We start from the raw sequence: 13,071 nt of genomic DNA, 5'->3' as shown, positions 1-13,071 counted from the left end.
GCACAAGGCGGGGTGGACTGTGGGAGGAAACCTGAGCACCCGGAGGACCCCCCCCCCTCCTCCTCCCTCCCCCCAAGTAAGAGGAACACATGCAAACTCCATGCATAGAGACCAGAGTCGGGAATCGAACCTGGACCCTGACGGTGCGAGGCCACTTGGCTAACCCCTAAAAAAAAAGAAATACGTGTTAACATGCAGAGAACTCGACAACAAAGAGAAATCAGTGTGAAACTTCATTCATTCATTCATTACACTATTTATTGAGTAAAAATTGTTTATTTATTCAATGCTTTCTCGTTGTGTCATGTTGATTATGACAGTTCCCTTTCGAGCTGTTACATTGTTTAACACCGAGTTTGATTCGGTTTTAATGAGCTCCGGGCTCGGCGTTTTGCCCGCAGGCTGTGGATGGGTAAGTCGCCGCCCTCCTCCTGCTGCTCTGCCGCGTGTGATTGGGTTAAAGTCGGCTCCCCTTTCCCCTCTAACCCGGTGATGTTGGCCGTTTCCTGCCTCTTCTGCCCAACTAGTGGTAGACAGAGAGCGCTGAAGCTCCGGTGAAGCACGTAGCCTGGACGAGCGGGTGGCTTTAACACCGAAACACGAAGCCATCCAGTGAAGCAGTGCGTCCAGACCCGCAGCCATGCGCCGGAAATCGAGGATATTACTGTGTTTCGCTGTGCTCTGGATCCTAGGAATAGCCTATTATTTCTATTCAGGGACAACGCTACATCGGAAGGTAGGATGAGCTCTCGCCGCGTTGCTAATGATGAACACGGGCATGTAGGGGGGAAACGAAACGCACGCCTGGTTCTACCCGGCTCTGGTTTTCCTCGCTTTGTTTTGTTTCTGTTTTTCTCCTTTTGTTTTGCTCTTGGTTTCACCTTAAAATACTTCTTCCACATCCGAGGAAGCATGTAGTAACTTTACCGGGCGTCACACTCGGAGTGTTGGTGTTATTTCCTCGGATACTGTAACCGAGCTCTACAGCCCTGTGCTGTGATTGAATCCTGCTCACAGTGCTAGCAGCTAGCGCTAGCCGAGTGTACGCAGAAAAAGCAGATATTTCTTACATTTCCGTATTGTTTAACCGACTTTGACTTCAAACGGCGCACTCGGACATCTCAATATACAATGTTTCATTCTCTAAGCGATAAAGGTTCAACATAAAAGCGGCAACCGAGCTAACGGAGATACAAAGTATCGGCTCTAACGTTACTTCGGGGAGAGAGGGGAAAAAAAACCTGGTCGTGTTCGGCTTTCTGTTCGGAGAGCCTCTACTAGAAACTTTCTATAGCTTGTAACTTACTACATGATTATTTTTCACACCAACATAACAACCCAGTCAAATATTACACTCATTACTTCAATATGCAAATCAATGTTTTGACTGCGTCTTTAAGACTTATTCATGGACTTTCCATACATCAGCATTCACTATCATAACCTTTTCTGTCACTAGTGTAAATTCAGATTAATAATAATACTAATAAACAAATCTGCTTGTCTTTTTGATTTATTTAAGTTCAATTTGACCCTGGTTCTTTTACATGACCAGGCTACTAACTAAAAATGACTCAATAAGTGGAAATATCTGATGATAATCTCTTGTAAGCACAGACCACACTGTGAAATGCACTGTACTCGAATGCCACACTTTTCACTTACAGACTGAAAGCCCTTCCAAGAACCCGCTCATGATTAACTCACAGATTAAGAGCAATAGGGTAAATATCTGACACGGGTTTAGCTCGGTCATGTTGTTTAAGTTTTCATTCCTGAACCTTACACTCGCCCGGATAAAGATCATATTTCGTCATCATACATGACCGCTACTTCCTGTTTAGAGTGAAATTTGCACTTTGTTCAAAATGAACATTACTTTTACAGTACTTTTAGTTGTCGTGTTTTTGATAAAACCATATTATTTTAAGCGATCAGTTAGAGAAGCATGCTTCTAGAGAATAAAACTGAGAAAAAAAATCATCACTTTTTTATTTAAAAGTGTTTTACATGGCTATAACCTTTGTGCTAGCCTTATGTGACTCATGTTAGTCAACTTTTTAACAGGGCTGCACGGTTTCATAAACTGTGAAGTAATACTGTGATAATGCCAATTTAAACTGATATATGTAACAATTTAACCCATTGTACCATTTTGTATCCTATTATATTTATCCAGGTTAACAGCAAATAATGACACAAACTATAATGTTAAGATGGTGTTTGCCAGCATTTGCTTAGCACCCTAAAAAAATGCTTAAATTATTGACAAGTTCTGCATGAATTCCTGACGATGTGTATTTTACATGTAATACATGACAGTCTTCTGCGGTTAAATAATTGCACAGATCCGTATTGCCATTTCGATTTTTATGTGATTTGACTGTGCAGTTCTTCTTCTCCTTATGTTTTAAACAGAATAAGATTATTTTTTAATGACACTTTAAATATTCAATATATTTAGAAAATATTAATAATTATTGTATTTGTAACACGTTGGTGTGAGGTGAAGGCGGTGAAAAAAGAAAATGCTCTTCACTCTCATCCCTTAAACACATTGTTTATGTTGAAACATTTATGGTATATTTATTTATTTGGGTGCAAATTGTGTTGGGTTGGTGCCACATTTTTCTTTTTCCTTTCACAAGTTAGTGGTGCTCTGGTGTCATATGGGAACACTGCTAGTGCACTTAAAGCACTGTTTAATCAGATCTCCCTTAAGTGATACTGATCAAGTTTCACTGTTAGCTCCTAAAACTAAAGAACAAACGCTTATTTTCTCACCAGGTTTCACTGATGTTTAATGTCACATTAATGAGAAATACAACATAGATGTATTGAAGACAGCATTCTGAATGCATTGCAGCTGCAGTATGATACAGTTGAGTGACAGCAGAGACTAGGCTCAGCTAGTTAGCAAAATATAGGGTGACAAGCACGGTGGTGTGGATTGATGGTGGTGGTATGGGCATGAAAGTTGAAGATTTGGGAGCTGACGTGTTTGAGCAGAGTGTACAGATGAAGAGGTGAGAGAGAGAGAGAGACATACAGGAAAAAGGTCTAGATTGGAGCTTTGTAGCTATCTTTAGGTAGAGATGTATTCTCACTTGATATATTTTGCACAATTGAAAGTTATATATTGATAATAAATATTGATATACAAGTACCTTGGAGATTTGATTGTCAGATTAACAAAAAACAGTTATGACAGTAAAATCTATTCTTTGTGTTTGTATATAATCCCCGGTTTCACTAATGCACCGTGTTTAACTAATGCTCGGATACCATTTAGGTAGATCTTTTTTTTTCAGTATGCTGGAGCCATGAACAGACTGCCTGCTTTACTTCTAAAACGCTGGCCTCCCAGGAACTCCTTTAATGGCCCAAACTTGTGGAAATTCCTTGGAGCGGGGACAGGACTGTTCGACAGATGTGACAATGTGAATGGTGTTCGTAAATGATTGTGTGTACAGTTCCCACTGTTTGATGCGCGTCTTCCACAAGTTGGCCACAAGTTATCCGTCGATTGTCAAGGATTTTCACCTGCTGAATATTCAAGGGAACGAATTCAGCGGGCTCTGAGCCACCTCAGCCAGGATCGTCATTCACGGGCATATGGCCGGGAGTCTCATTACTGTACCGTGCTTCGAATCTTCAGTAAACGTCAGTCGGTTTTATGCCTTCATTTAGGGGAAATGACATCACAAGTCTCAGTTTGACTTGAACGCAACTTGTATAATATCTAACATCTATTACCTGATACTATGTTGTCATGTTAATAAAAACATTAAGATTAATATGTGCAGACTCCTAGCTACTCAGCCACTTTAAGATCCAGAGCTAAGTAATGTTGTTAGTGAATATTAAACATTAAGCTAGTGGCATATTCAGTGTATGGTGTAGTATGACATCATATAGGCCAGTAATATGAAACGTGGTCATCATCTAGCATTACTGATGGACTCTCGGTCGATAAGTTAGGTATCGACTGGTGTAGTATTTCTCACAAACTCCATTTGGGAACCTGCTGGTGTTGATTTCTTTTGCACACTGACGCTTGTTTATTTTTTCGTCCCTTAAACATTCCATTTATTTCGGTATGGATTATGCGAGCAGTAGATTTCTAAACCACTGATGGCTTTTGTTTGTTTGACCAAAGGCGGTTAAATCATAGACACACACACACTTGGTGAGCAACTCGGCGAAGAAATAATCTTACTCTACAGTTCAGTGAATTCAGAGAAGTTGGGGTAAAAAGTACAGTGTGTGCTAATGTTCAAACTCTATAATCACAAGATAAAGCATTTGAATTTGTGTGTATTAAATCGTGTGCCACGTGCATGCCTTCCAAAAAAATGTCACGCATGGTGCAGCATTTGCAATAAATACTCATGTTATATATGCATCTTTTATTTATTATTATTTTTTTTTTATTCTATGTCAGATCTTGTACATCCTAAAGATCTGTGTGTAACAGCTTGTGACTATTTGACGTATTCTGATCTCCAAAGCTGCCAATAGTCTGTTATTTTCACTTTTGTTGCAGTGTTTTGTTTTTTTTCCCCTTACTTTATTGTACTTTATCTTGAGAATGATTTAGCACTCTGTGGCAATGAGTGGGTTTCTTTTTTTAGTATTGGTACCCTTCTTGCCTGCACTGGATGCAACGACTTGCTCTTTGGTGTTCCTCTGTTTAAGTCTTCACCAATTTTTTTTTTTTTTTTTTACCATCAAATCTTTGTCTATCAAGCTGTCTAGTGTACCTACTACCCACATCGGGTCTGTACGCATGAGGATTACATGTTCTCCCTGTGCTTGGTGGGTTTTTTCCGGGTACCCCAGTTTCCTCCCACAGTCTAAAGGCATGCAGATTGGCATTTCTTAAATTGCCCGTGATGTGTGATTGAGTGTGTGTGTGCTCTGTGATGGATTGGCACCCCATCCAGGGTGTACCCTGCCCCATTGCGTAATCTGGGATAGGTTTCAGGCCCCCCAGGACTCTGTATAAAGGATAAAGCGGTATAGACGATGAGTGAGTGAGGTTATAATTTGGTTTTGTCTCCATGCACATTTTTGATCTCTTGAGTATATTTAGTCTTGTTAAAGACACATTATTTAGTCCTTTTTAAAACATAAAACATCTTGTTGCTTTTCGAGTGTGGCATGACCTCGGCACACAGGGTGAAAAGAGAGAGAGAGAGAGAGAGAGATGGAAAGCGCTGGAGTAAAAAAGCAGCAGGACATAAACTAATGTCAGAAAAACGCCAGACGGAGCCGGTAAGCATTCCCATTTCCTATTAGTGCTTCGACGTTGATTAGTTTACAATTTTGATTGCTAGCTGGTAACTTCCAGCTGTAAAGAGGGTGATGTTCTCTTGCATTAGTAGTCAGCTCGTGTAAGTTCAGAGTACAGCAACAGCCTGTCAGAGGTGCTCCTCATTTTCAAAGCACTTAGGCAAAAAGGGACAAAGAGGGTGGTCTTGGAAAAAAAGTAAGGTTGTCTTTAAAATGGTCACATGGACCTGATACGGACTGACAATTTTTTTATTTAGCATATTGAGCAGATAAAGTGGTCCTGATACGTCATTTAGTTACATGTAGACAATAATCTGCTTTAAGCTTTTTAGTGGAAAGTTGAGGATCCATCGATCCTGGGCGTAGTCCAAATCAGTCGTGCCTAACAGTCGTGAAAAAGCGCTCTTGTTTGTCCAGCACATCCCATGGATTCCTTTTGGATTGAGATCTGGGGAATTTAAAGGCCGGATTAACAACCTTGACTTCCTTGCCTGCTGAGCTTCGTACACAAAAAGCTATGATGCACTGGGTGTTCTAATACCTCCGCAGCATATAAACTTTTTTTTTTCTCAGCATTATGTGCTGCATGGGCTTTTTTCTGGGATCTGACCTGACACACTGGTCTTTGCTCCCCACAGGCATAGACAAGCCTTGGGTGCTCATGATCTCATCACCAGTTTACTGGGATATAATTTATAATCAGCGTTATTCAATTCATCTTGCGGTGGTGTTAGTGCTGTGGCTGATTGGTCTACTTTGTGTCCAGAGTGTCATATTTGAGTTGCACAGTATGAAGTATTGCAGTGAATGTGAATGATTAGAATGCTGGATGGCAGCAGCATCATATGGTCTATTATTGTGAGATTGTACAATCAGCTGTTTGCTGGAACAGACGTGCATTGATTAGTTCTCCGCAATGTAGTCCACTCAGCACATTGCCAGTGACATGTATTCAGCTGCCTGTTGCTTTTATCCAAAGTGACATTTAAGTAACTCATTATCAGAATCAAGCTGTTAAAGGAAGTTTCTACTAACTTGTTATCTGGAATCAGCAGCAGATTGTTGTTTTTTTTTTTTGTTTCGTGACCATTCTGGCACCATTAGGACTTTTCCCTGATTTATGCATTTCTTAATATGTTTATCAGCTTTGTGAGAGAAAAAAGATCTTTTTCTATGACTTCTTTACAAAAAAGGCCATTGCTCATGTCTAAAACTGGTGCCACATGACATGTGTAAGAGCCATATTTCATTTTTCTAAATTTGTTGATGTTTATTTCGATTTCATTAGTTAAGCATTTAGTATGATAATCGTAAGTTGCACTGTGACATCATTTCATAAGTTGTGTAGCTGCATGTCTATCACGCCTGGTAGTAGTTGTTAGGATACGGAAGTTGTGGAGAACACAAGCTTTTGACCGTTAGCTAAAAGAAAGAGCAAAAGGTTGTTGTAACCGTAATCTACCGTAATACTGTAATCAAAAGGATACAGCAAATAGGTTGGCGTAACGATAATTTAAGACCGTAAGCTACAGGATACAGCAAATAGGTTGTCGTAACCACAGTGGATTTATGCAAGAAAACTATACGGACTGTTGAACTCTGATGTTGAAAATAAAACAAGAGACAAAAAATTCAACGGACTTTAAGTCGTGAGTAACCAGGTGTAACCAAGTGTAACAAGAATACGCGTCAGAACTTGTGGATAACATGCCCGGTACAACATGAGCTCATGTATTATGTATGCATTTTTATGATGCAATTGCACTCGCACTTGTCCACAACTCTACAGACTGAGTAGCGTCTGATAAGGCTTCCATGCAATCCACACACTTAAATGAAATCCCCTGAAAGGATTTAATCTTAAACCTGTTCTACAGAAACGGCTTTATAAAGGTCACTCTAGGGTGATGTTAATGATCTTTGTTTTAAGTGAAGAAGCATCACTACTTCTTCAAAAGTCTTACCAGTGTTTAATACGGGGGGAGGGGTATCATATAATACGGTGCTCGGCGAAATGAAACAGCAGAGGAATGTGTGGAACGGCGAAATTCAATCGCAGTGCGATGAAACACAAGCTGCTTTGAATGTCTATGCATTAGAGCTCCAGATCATTTTCCATGACTTCTTAACTAGTGTTTAATGCTAGTATGTAGCGTACGATCTTTTAAGGTAATGTGTAAGGGGTTTTATTACGTCCTTTGCTTAAAAACGAGGTGGATTACAGAGAGGATGTTGTAGTGATGTTAGACAACACACTTAAATTCTACTAAATTAAATGGCAGGAAAACATTAACTACATTTATGTTTAGACCCACAAGGGTGGAGAATAATAATAATTATGATAATGATGATGATGATGAAGAAATAATACAATATGCATTTCCTTGACACAGTATATGATCATGTAGGTGCACAGATTTGTGTGCAGTGAGAGCATGATGGTCAAACTAAACTGTAAAAAAAAATAAAAAAATAAATTTGATTCTTCAGTTACAAAAATAACTGGTAGAAAAATAGAAAGATTGAGCGACATGCAGCAACATCCTCTTACAATTTCTCTTAATTTTTCTAGAAAAAAGAAGCTGAGTGATGAATCCCCTGTGATGTTAAATTGGAGTTGCATAAAATTAGCATGTAATTAGCATGGGTAACACCCAGAAACACCTCATTTTTCGAATTCGAGAGATGCCACCAAGTAGTAAGAGGAAGAACTACAGCATTAGAAAAATCTAATTTCTTTAAAATGAAGCGTGAGCACTAACGTTACAGGAAAATCAAAAACAATCTGTAAGCCTGTGACTGGCGTGTTAGCCGAGGGACACACAGGTAGAGAAACAAAAAGAAAGTAGTTTTATAGCACGCGGAGAGAGCACAACCTCCGTCACCTCCTGAGTTAGACTTTTATAAAGTTGAATTTTTTTATATAACAGTTGAACTTAATAGTGCTTTGCATAATGATTGGTTTCAAAGTGCTTGTGGCAATCTGAAACGGCTCAGCATCCATCCGTTCCTCCATCTCATCAGATCTGTGTGATCATTCAAAACATGCTCTCTCTGTAAGCCCTGGATGGCCAAAGCATGAAACAGCAGTCTGTAAGCCATTCAGAAGCAGAACACGCGGACAACATCTAAGGGTGTTTATTGCCAAAATTGTGACAATATTACCAGTAGTATCCCTCTAGCCTACGAATTGAATGATCTAATCATTATCATTATTCTCCTATAACCTATAATAATCCAAATTTGATTATATGTTGTATTTTTATGTTTCTCAACTTTAAGACATATCACCATACTATCCATGCTGCCTCCAAAACTGCAGATCAGATAATTATATCATGGTTTATAAATGAAGGATTAAGACTGTCGCGTTTTAACATATTGTGATGGAAATTATTGTAACCATGGCACTGTGTCGGGGTGTGTTCCATGAATATTTCTGTCTAACACTACAAGTGTCTTACAACACTTAGGCAACTTTTGTGAGCATATTGTGTTGGCTGAAGGCCTCCAGAAAAATCTGCACTTAAAAAGAAATGTCTGTTATCTTCTTAATTTACTCTTTAAATGATAAAATCCCCGCAAGTATGGATCTTCTGTTTAACGTATGCTGAAAACGTGTGAATCGAAATGACAAGAACAGATAAAGATGTCGCTCATCTCTGTAGTAGTGTTATTGCCAAAGAGTGCAGCCATGGTGTGGATCGCTGTGTGAATCATTCAAACATTTGTTCCAAATAAGATTCTCGTGCTTTAGATCTATAAACGGGGTTTCGTGTATTTTCTTAGAGTGTACTTCTCTAACTAGCTGCGTAAGGGCTTACGTATGTGACTTGACTTGCCTTATAAGTTGCTATCATGATGATTTTACAGCTACTAAACTGATTACATAGCATTAACCTGAGGTGCACAATGTCTTCTTCTGAGAAATAGGGGAAAATTCAGTTATGAATCTCAATTCTTTTGTGTGTCTCCAAACTGACTTCAAAATGTGCATAAGCTTCGGAGTGGTGCAACAACTCATTTTCTTTGTCATTATCATAAATCTTGCGTGTTTAAAGCCCCTGATCTGCCTTTTTCTTCAAACTGTGTGAGCAAATTAGTTTCAAACCCGCTCATTACACACACTTGCACCAATCTCAAAACACCATAAGCTCAAACTAGTCTTGAAGATTATGCATGTTAAAAGCCCAGCGTGTCCACATTAGAAGTCATGCATGTCTTCCATGTCATTTTATCTATCATGTCCATTTTCAAGTTGATTTTCGATACTTTGGAGGCATTTCAGGCAGTAAAATATTGCTGTTTCTTTATAATCTACAGGTGGTACACTCTGAACTATGTGCACATTTTCAACCCGTGTAAAAGGAGTAAGTTATTTGCTGTGTGTTTAGAAATAGTAATTATGTTGGATGACAGATATGCTTATTTAAAATGTAACTTTTTGTTAGAATAAATTTTATATAAAATCTTAAGCTTGTATTTGAAGTTATTTTGTATTGTTTAAATGCTGCCATCGGCTTGTGAGAAAAATGTTATAAGGACTAGACAATATTTAATTACTCATTTCCAATTCAGTTGTGACACTGTTAAACAATGCTAAGGCAAGAAAGCTGTGTTATGGCAACTTTTTAAAAAGGTTTCAAATTTTAATAAAATTAAGGGAAAAATTGTAGTAAATCAGGAGTAGGGGTGGGCGGTATACCGGTAAACACGGTTAACCGGTAGAAATTTGTCAACCGATAGAGATTTTGGTCTTTCGTCTTAATCGCGGTTGAGATCACGTTATGTAACCACGCAATACACATGTACTTCTTTTGGAAGCCAAACACATCCAAACCAGGACGAAACCGTGGCACCCGGTTGAGCCGGCGTGGGCAGACCAAATATCCAGACCCGGTGGATCACGCAGCGCGGACCAACTTGAGCAGCCCTGCTCGAATCACAAACCTGCACGACTCTGATAGAAATAGACCGCGCCTCCCATCAAAATACATGTTAAACAGTCCTGACATTTTAAATAAATTGTTTTTAAATAAAAAACAGTGGGGCGCGCAGGTTTGTGATTCGAGCAGTGCTGCTCAACTTAGTCCGTGCGGCGCGATTCACCAGGCTGTGCAAATAAACCAGATCATCTTTGCGCTATCCAGATAGTCGCGCTGCGCTGTCCACTGGGCCGTGCAGATATTTGGTTCAGTCAGGTGCAACGGTTTCGTCCCACTTTTGATGTTTTTGGCTTCACATACACTTCGACAATGGAAGAAGACGGTGCAGCAGCAGTGAGTTTGCTTACATGTGACAAAACCAACAACGAGGAGATTGAAAAGATAGAAAAAAGGTCTGTGTTGTGAAATTGGTTTGGGTATAAGAAAAGTGATACAAATGAGATGAACGTGATTTGCAAGGTATGCAAGTGCACTGGTTTAAAAAGTGGTGGAAACACAACAAACCTTTTCTATCATCTGAAATCCAAGCATCCAAACGAATATGGCCAAAGTAAAAAATGCGGCAAACCTCAGCCATTTACAGTTTAAATAAAATTACATTATGTAAAACAGTTTCTTTGTGTTTGAATTTTTATTTATGCATTTTTCAGATACAAATTGCTATATTGTGATATATATCGTTATCGAAGTAGAAAATTGCTCCTACCGTGATAGAAGATTTTGGTTATATCGCCCACCCCTAATCAGGATATTTATAAAATTGTGGTATTTTTTTTTTTTAGAATTTAGAATATTGCAATTTAGAATTGCGATATTAATCGAATCAGCACCTAGATGTCATGACGTCATATGTGTTGATGACTGGTGATTCCCATCACTCCCTGCTTCCTTTCAAATTCTCCTGCCACTTAAAAGCGATTCGCTCTGAATAACATCGAAGGCAGAAAATGAACATAACATGTATCTGTGGGTTGTTGTAACAAAGGACAGTGCTGTGGCACTGCAGAAATGCAGTTTTAGAGCTCTTGCTAACCTTTGCACCACAATCTGAACATTTTGTCTGGTAATCATTTCTGCCACAGATAATAACACTAAGCCAAATAATGATGAATCACTGGCTGAATTTATCCACTCAGATTTTACTGAGCACACGACAAAAGAGCAGATAACGCTGCATGTCGAGAAACTTTAGTCACTTTATATTAACGATTTCTATCAGACTCCAGCTGTCCTTTACAACACTTTCAAGGCCAGTGCATTGGCAGATTTACGATATGATGATATTTACAGCTCTCTCATCAGGTGGGATTTAATGTTACACAATCATCCATCAAATCTAAACACTGATTAAGCAGAATATGAGCATAGTGTACATTCCGTTATTAAAACCTGCCTGTTTTTGATCTGTTTTTCTCCTTACTTGCTTATTCACTTGTCACACAATCCGTGTTGTCTGACCGAATCTTACTAATTTACACTTTAATAAAAAATATGTCAAATGCTAAGTGAATATGATGAGAAGTTTAATAATGTGAATGACAACCCTGGCCCCTGCATGTCCTCCAAATTAGTAAATGGAATACAATTACATCATGTATATTAGTGATGGGAAGTGTGGATCATTTTAGTGACTCGGTTCTTTGAATCTTTTTTTTTTTGTAATTTAGTTTATTTTGTTCTTTTGATCAGAAATAAAATAAAATGTTGAAAGAATCGAAAGAATTGTCTTCCAAGACATTACCCATGCATTCCCCGTGCTTATCATAGTATAAGCGTGTGGCTGTTTTGGTTTTTACGTTGCCTGCAAGGACTCTACTCTGGATATCTGGACCATTGAACCAAAAGAGAAATAAACACAGGGTTCAGTTCACCGCTTGTATCTATTTTATTAGTTGTATTTATGCATGGAGTTTGCATGTTCTCTCCGTGCTTGGTGGGTTTCCTCCGGGTACTCCGGTTTCCTCACACAATCCAAAGATATACAGGTTAGGCTAATTGGCATTTCCAAATTTGTGTGTGTGTGTGTGTGTGTGTGTGTGTGCGCGCCCTGCGATGGATTTGGCACCCTGTCCAGGGTGTCCCCTGCCTCTTGCCCTAAGCCTCCTGAGATAGGCTCTAGGTCCCTGTCACCCTGATTACAGGATAAAGCATTATAGAAGGTGAGTGAGTGTTTATGCACTCTTGGCAAAAGTTTTTCATCACTTTATCAGCCAACCTTTTTTTTCCACTCCATTTAATTCTGTTCAGTGTGAAACTTTATTGCACCATATACCAAGTGAACCAAAAGAATCAATTTCGCCTTTATCAGATTCTGCAAATGGACGAATGGGCATGAAAGCACCCTGAGGGTTATGTAAACACACCGAGTGCATGTGTATCCTGTTTATCTTGTACACCTTGAGAACACAATGACTAAAAGTAAATAGTTAAAGTCTGTGTGCAGGCTGCATTGTGCTGTGTGCTCCGGTGTGGCGTAGCGTGCATGAGTGGTTGTGCAACATGACAGCTGCTCTCCAGCCCAGTGTAAGCCCTCACTGAATACACACTATTCACACTGCTGTTCACAAAGAGCACGTCAATACTTGCATCGTGGATCGAATATCGGATGAAATGCCCGGGGACAATCTGTTTTAGAGCTGAAATTACTTAAGTTGAAAAGCGTTCGATTGAGCGATGGCTTCCCCGCGAAAATACGCAGCACCTCAGTTGTGCAATAGATGTATGATTTACATGTTGAATATTTTCCGTCGGTTTGCAAGATGCTCTGAGATTCGTCCCGATATAGCGTATGTGCACGGACAAAGGTGGGTCCGGGGTTGTCGGGTGCCTG

General features: G+C 39.4%; 1 protein-coding gene across 1 annotated transcript in view; it reads left to right on the top strand.

The window, feature by feature from the left end:
- Window positions 1-394: 394 nt before the first annotated feature.
- The window catches only part of galnt2 (UDP-N-acetyl-alpha-D-galactosamine:polypeptide N-acetylgalactosaminyltransferase 2), a 95,945-nt gene continuing 83,268 nt past the window's right edge, over window positions 395-13,071 (top strand). Inside the window, exon 1 of the mRNA XM_053503019.1 lies at window positions 395-736. Within this exon, the coding sequence (XP_053358994.1) occupies window positions 641-736 (96 nt within the window). The 5' untranslated portion in view covers window positions 395-640. The remainder of the gene's footprint in view (window positions 737-13,071) is intronic.

This window comes from Clarias gariepinus, chromosome 8 (assembly GCF_024256425.1).
Source record: "Clarias gariepinus isolate MV-2021 ecotype Netherlands chromosome 8, CGAR_prim_01v2, whole genome shotgun sequence".
Classification (NCBI taxonomy): Eukaryota; Metazoa; Chordata; class Actinopteri; order Siluriformes; family Clariidae; genus Clarias; species Clarias gariepinus.
The sequence above is the reverse complement of the archived record's forward strand: the minus strand, read 5'-3'. Positions and strand labels throughout refer to the sequence as shown.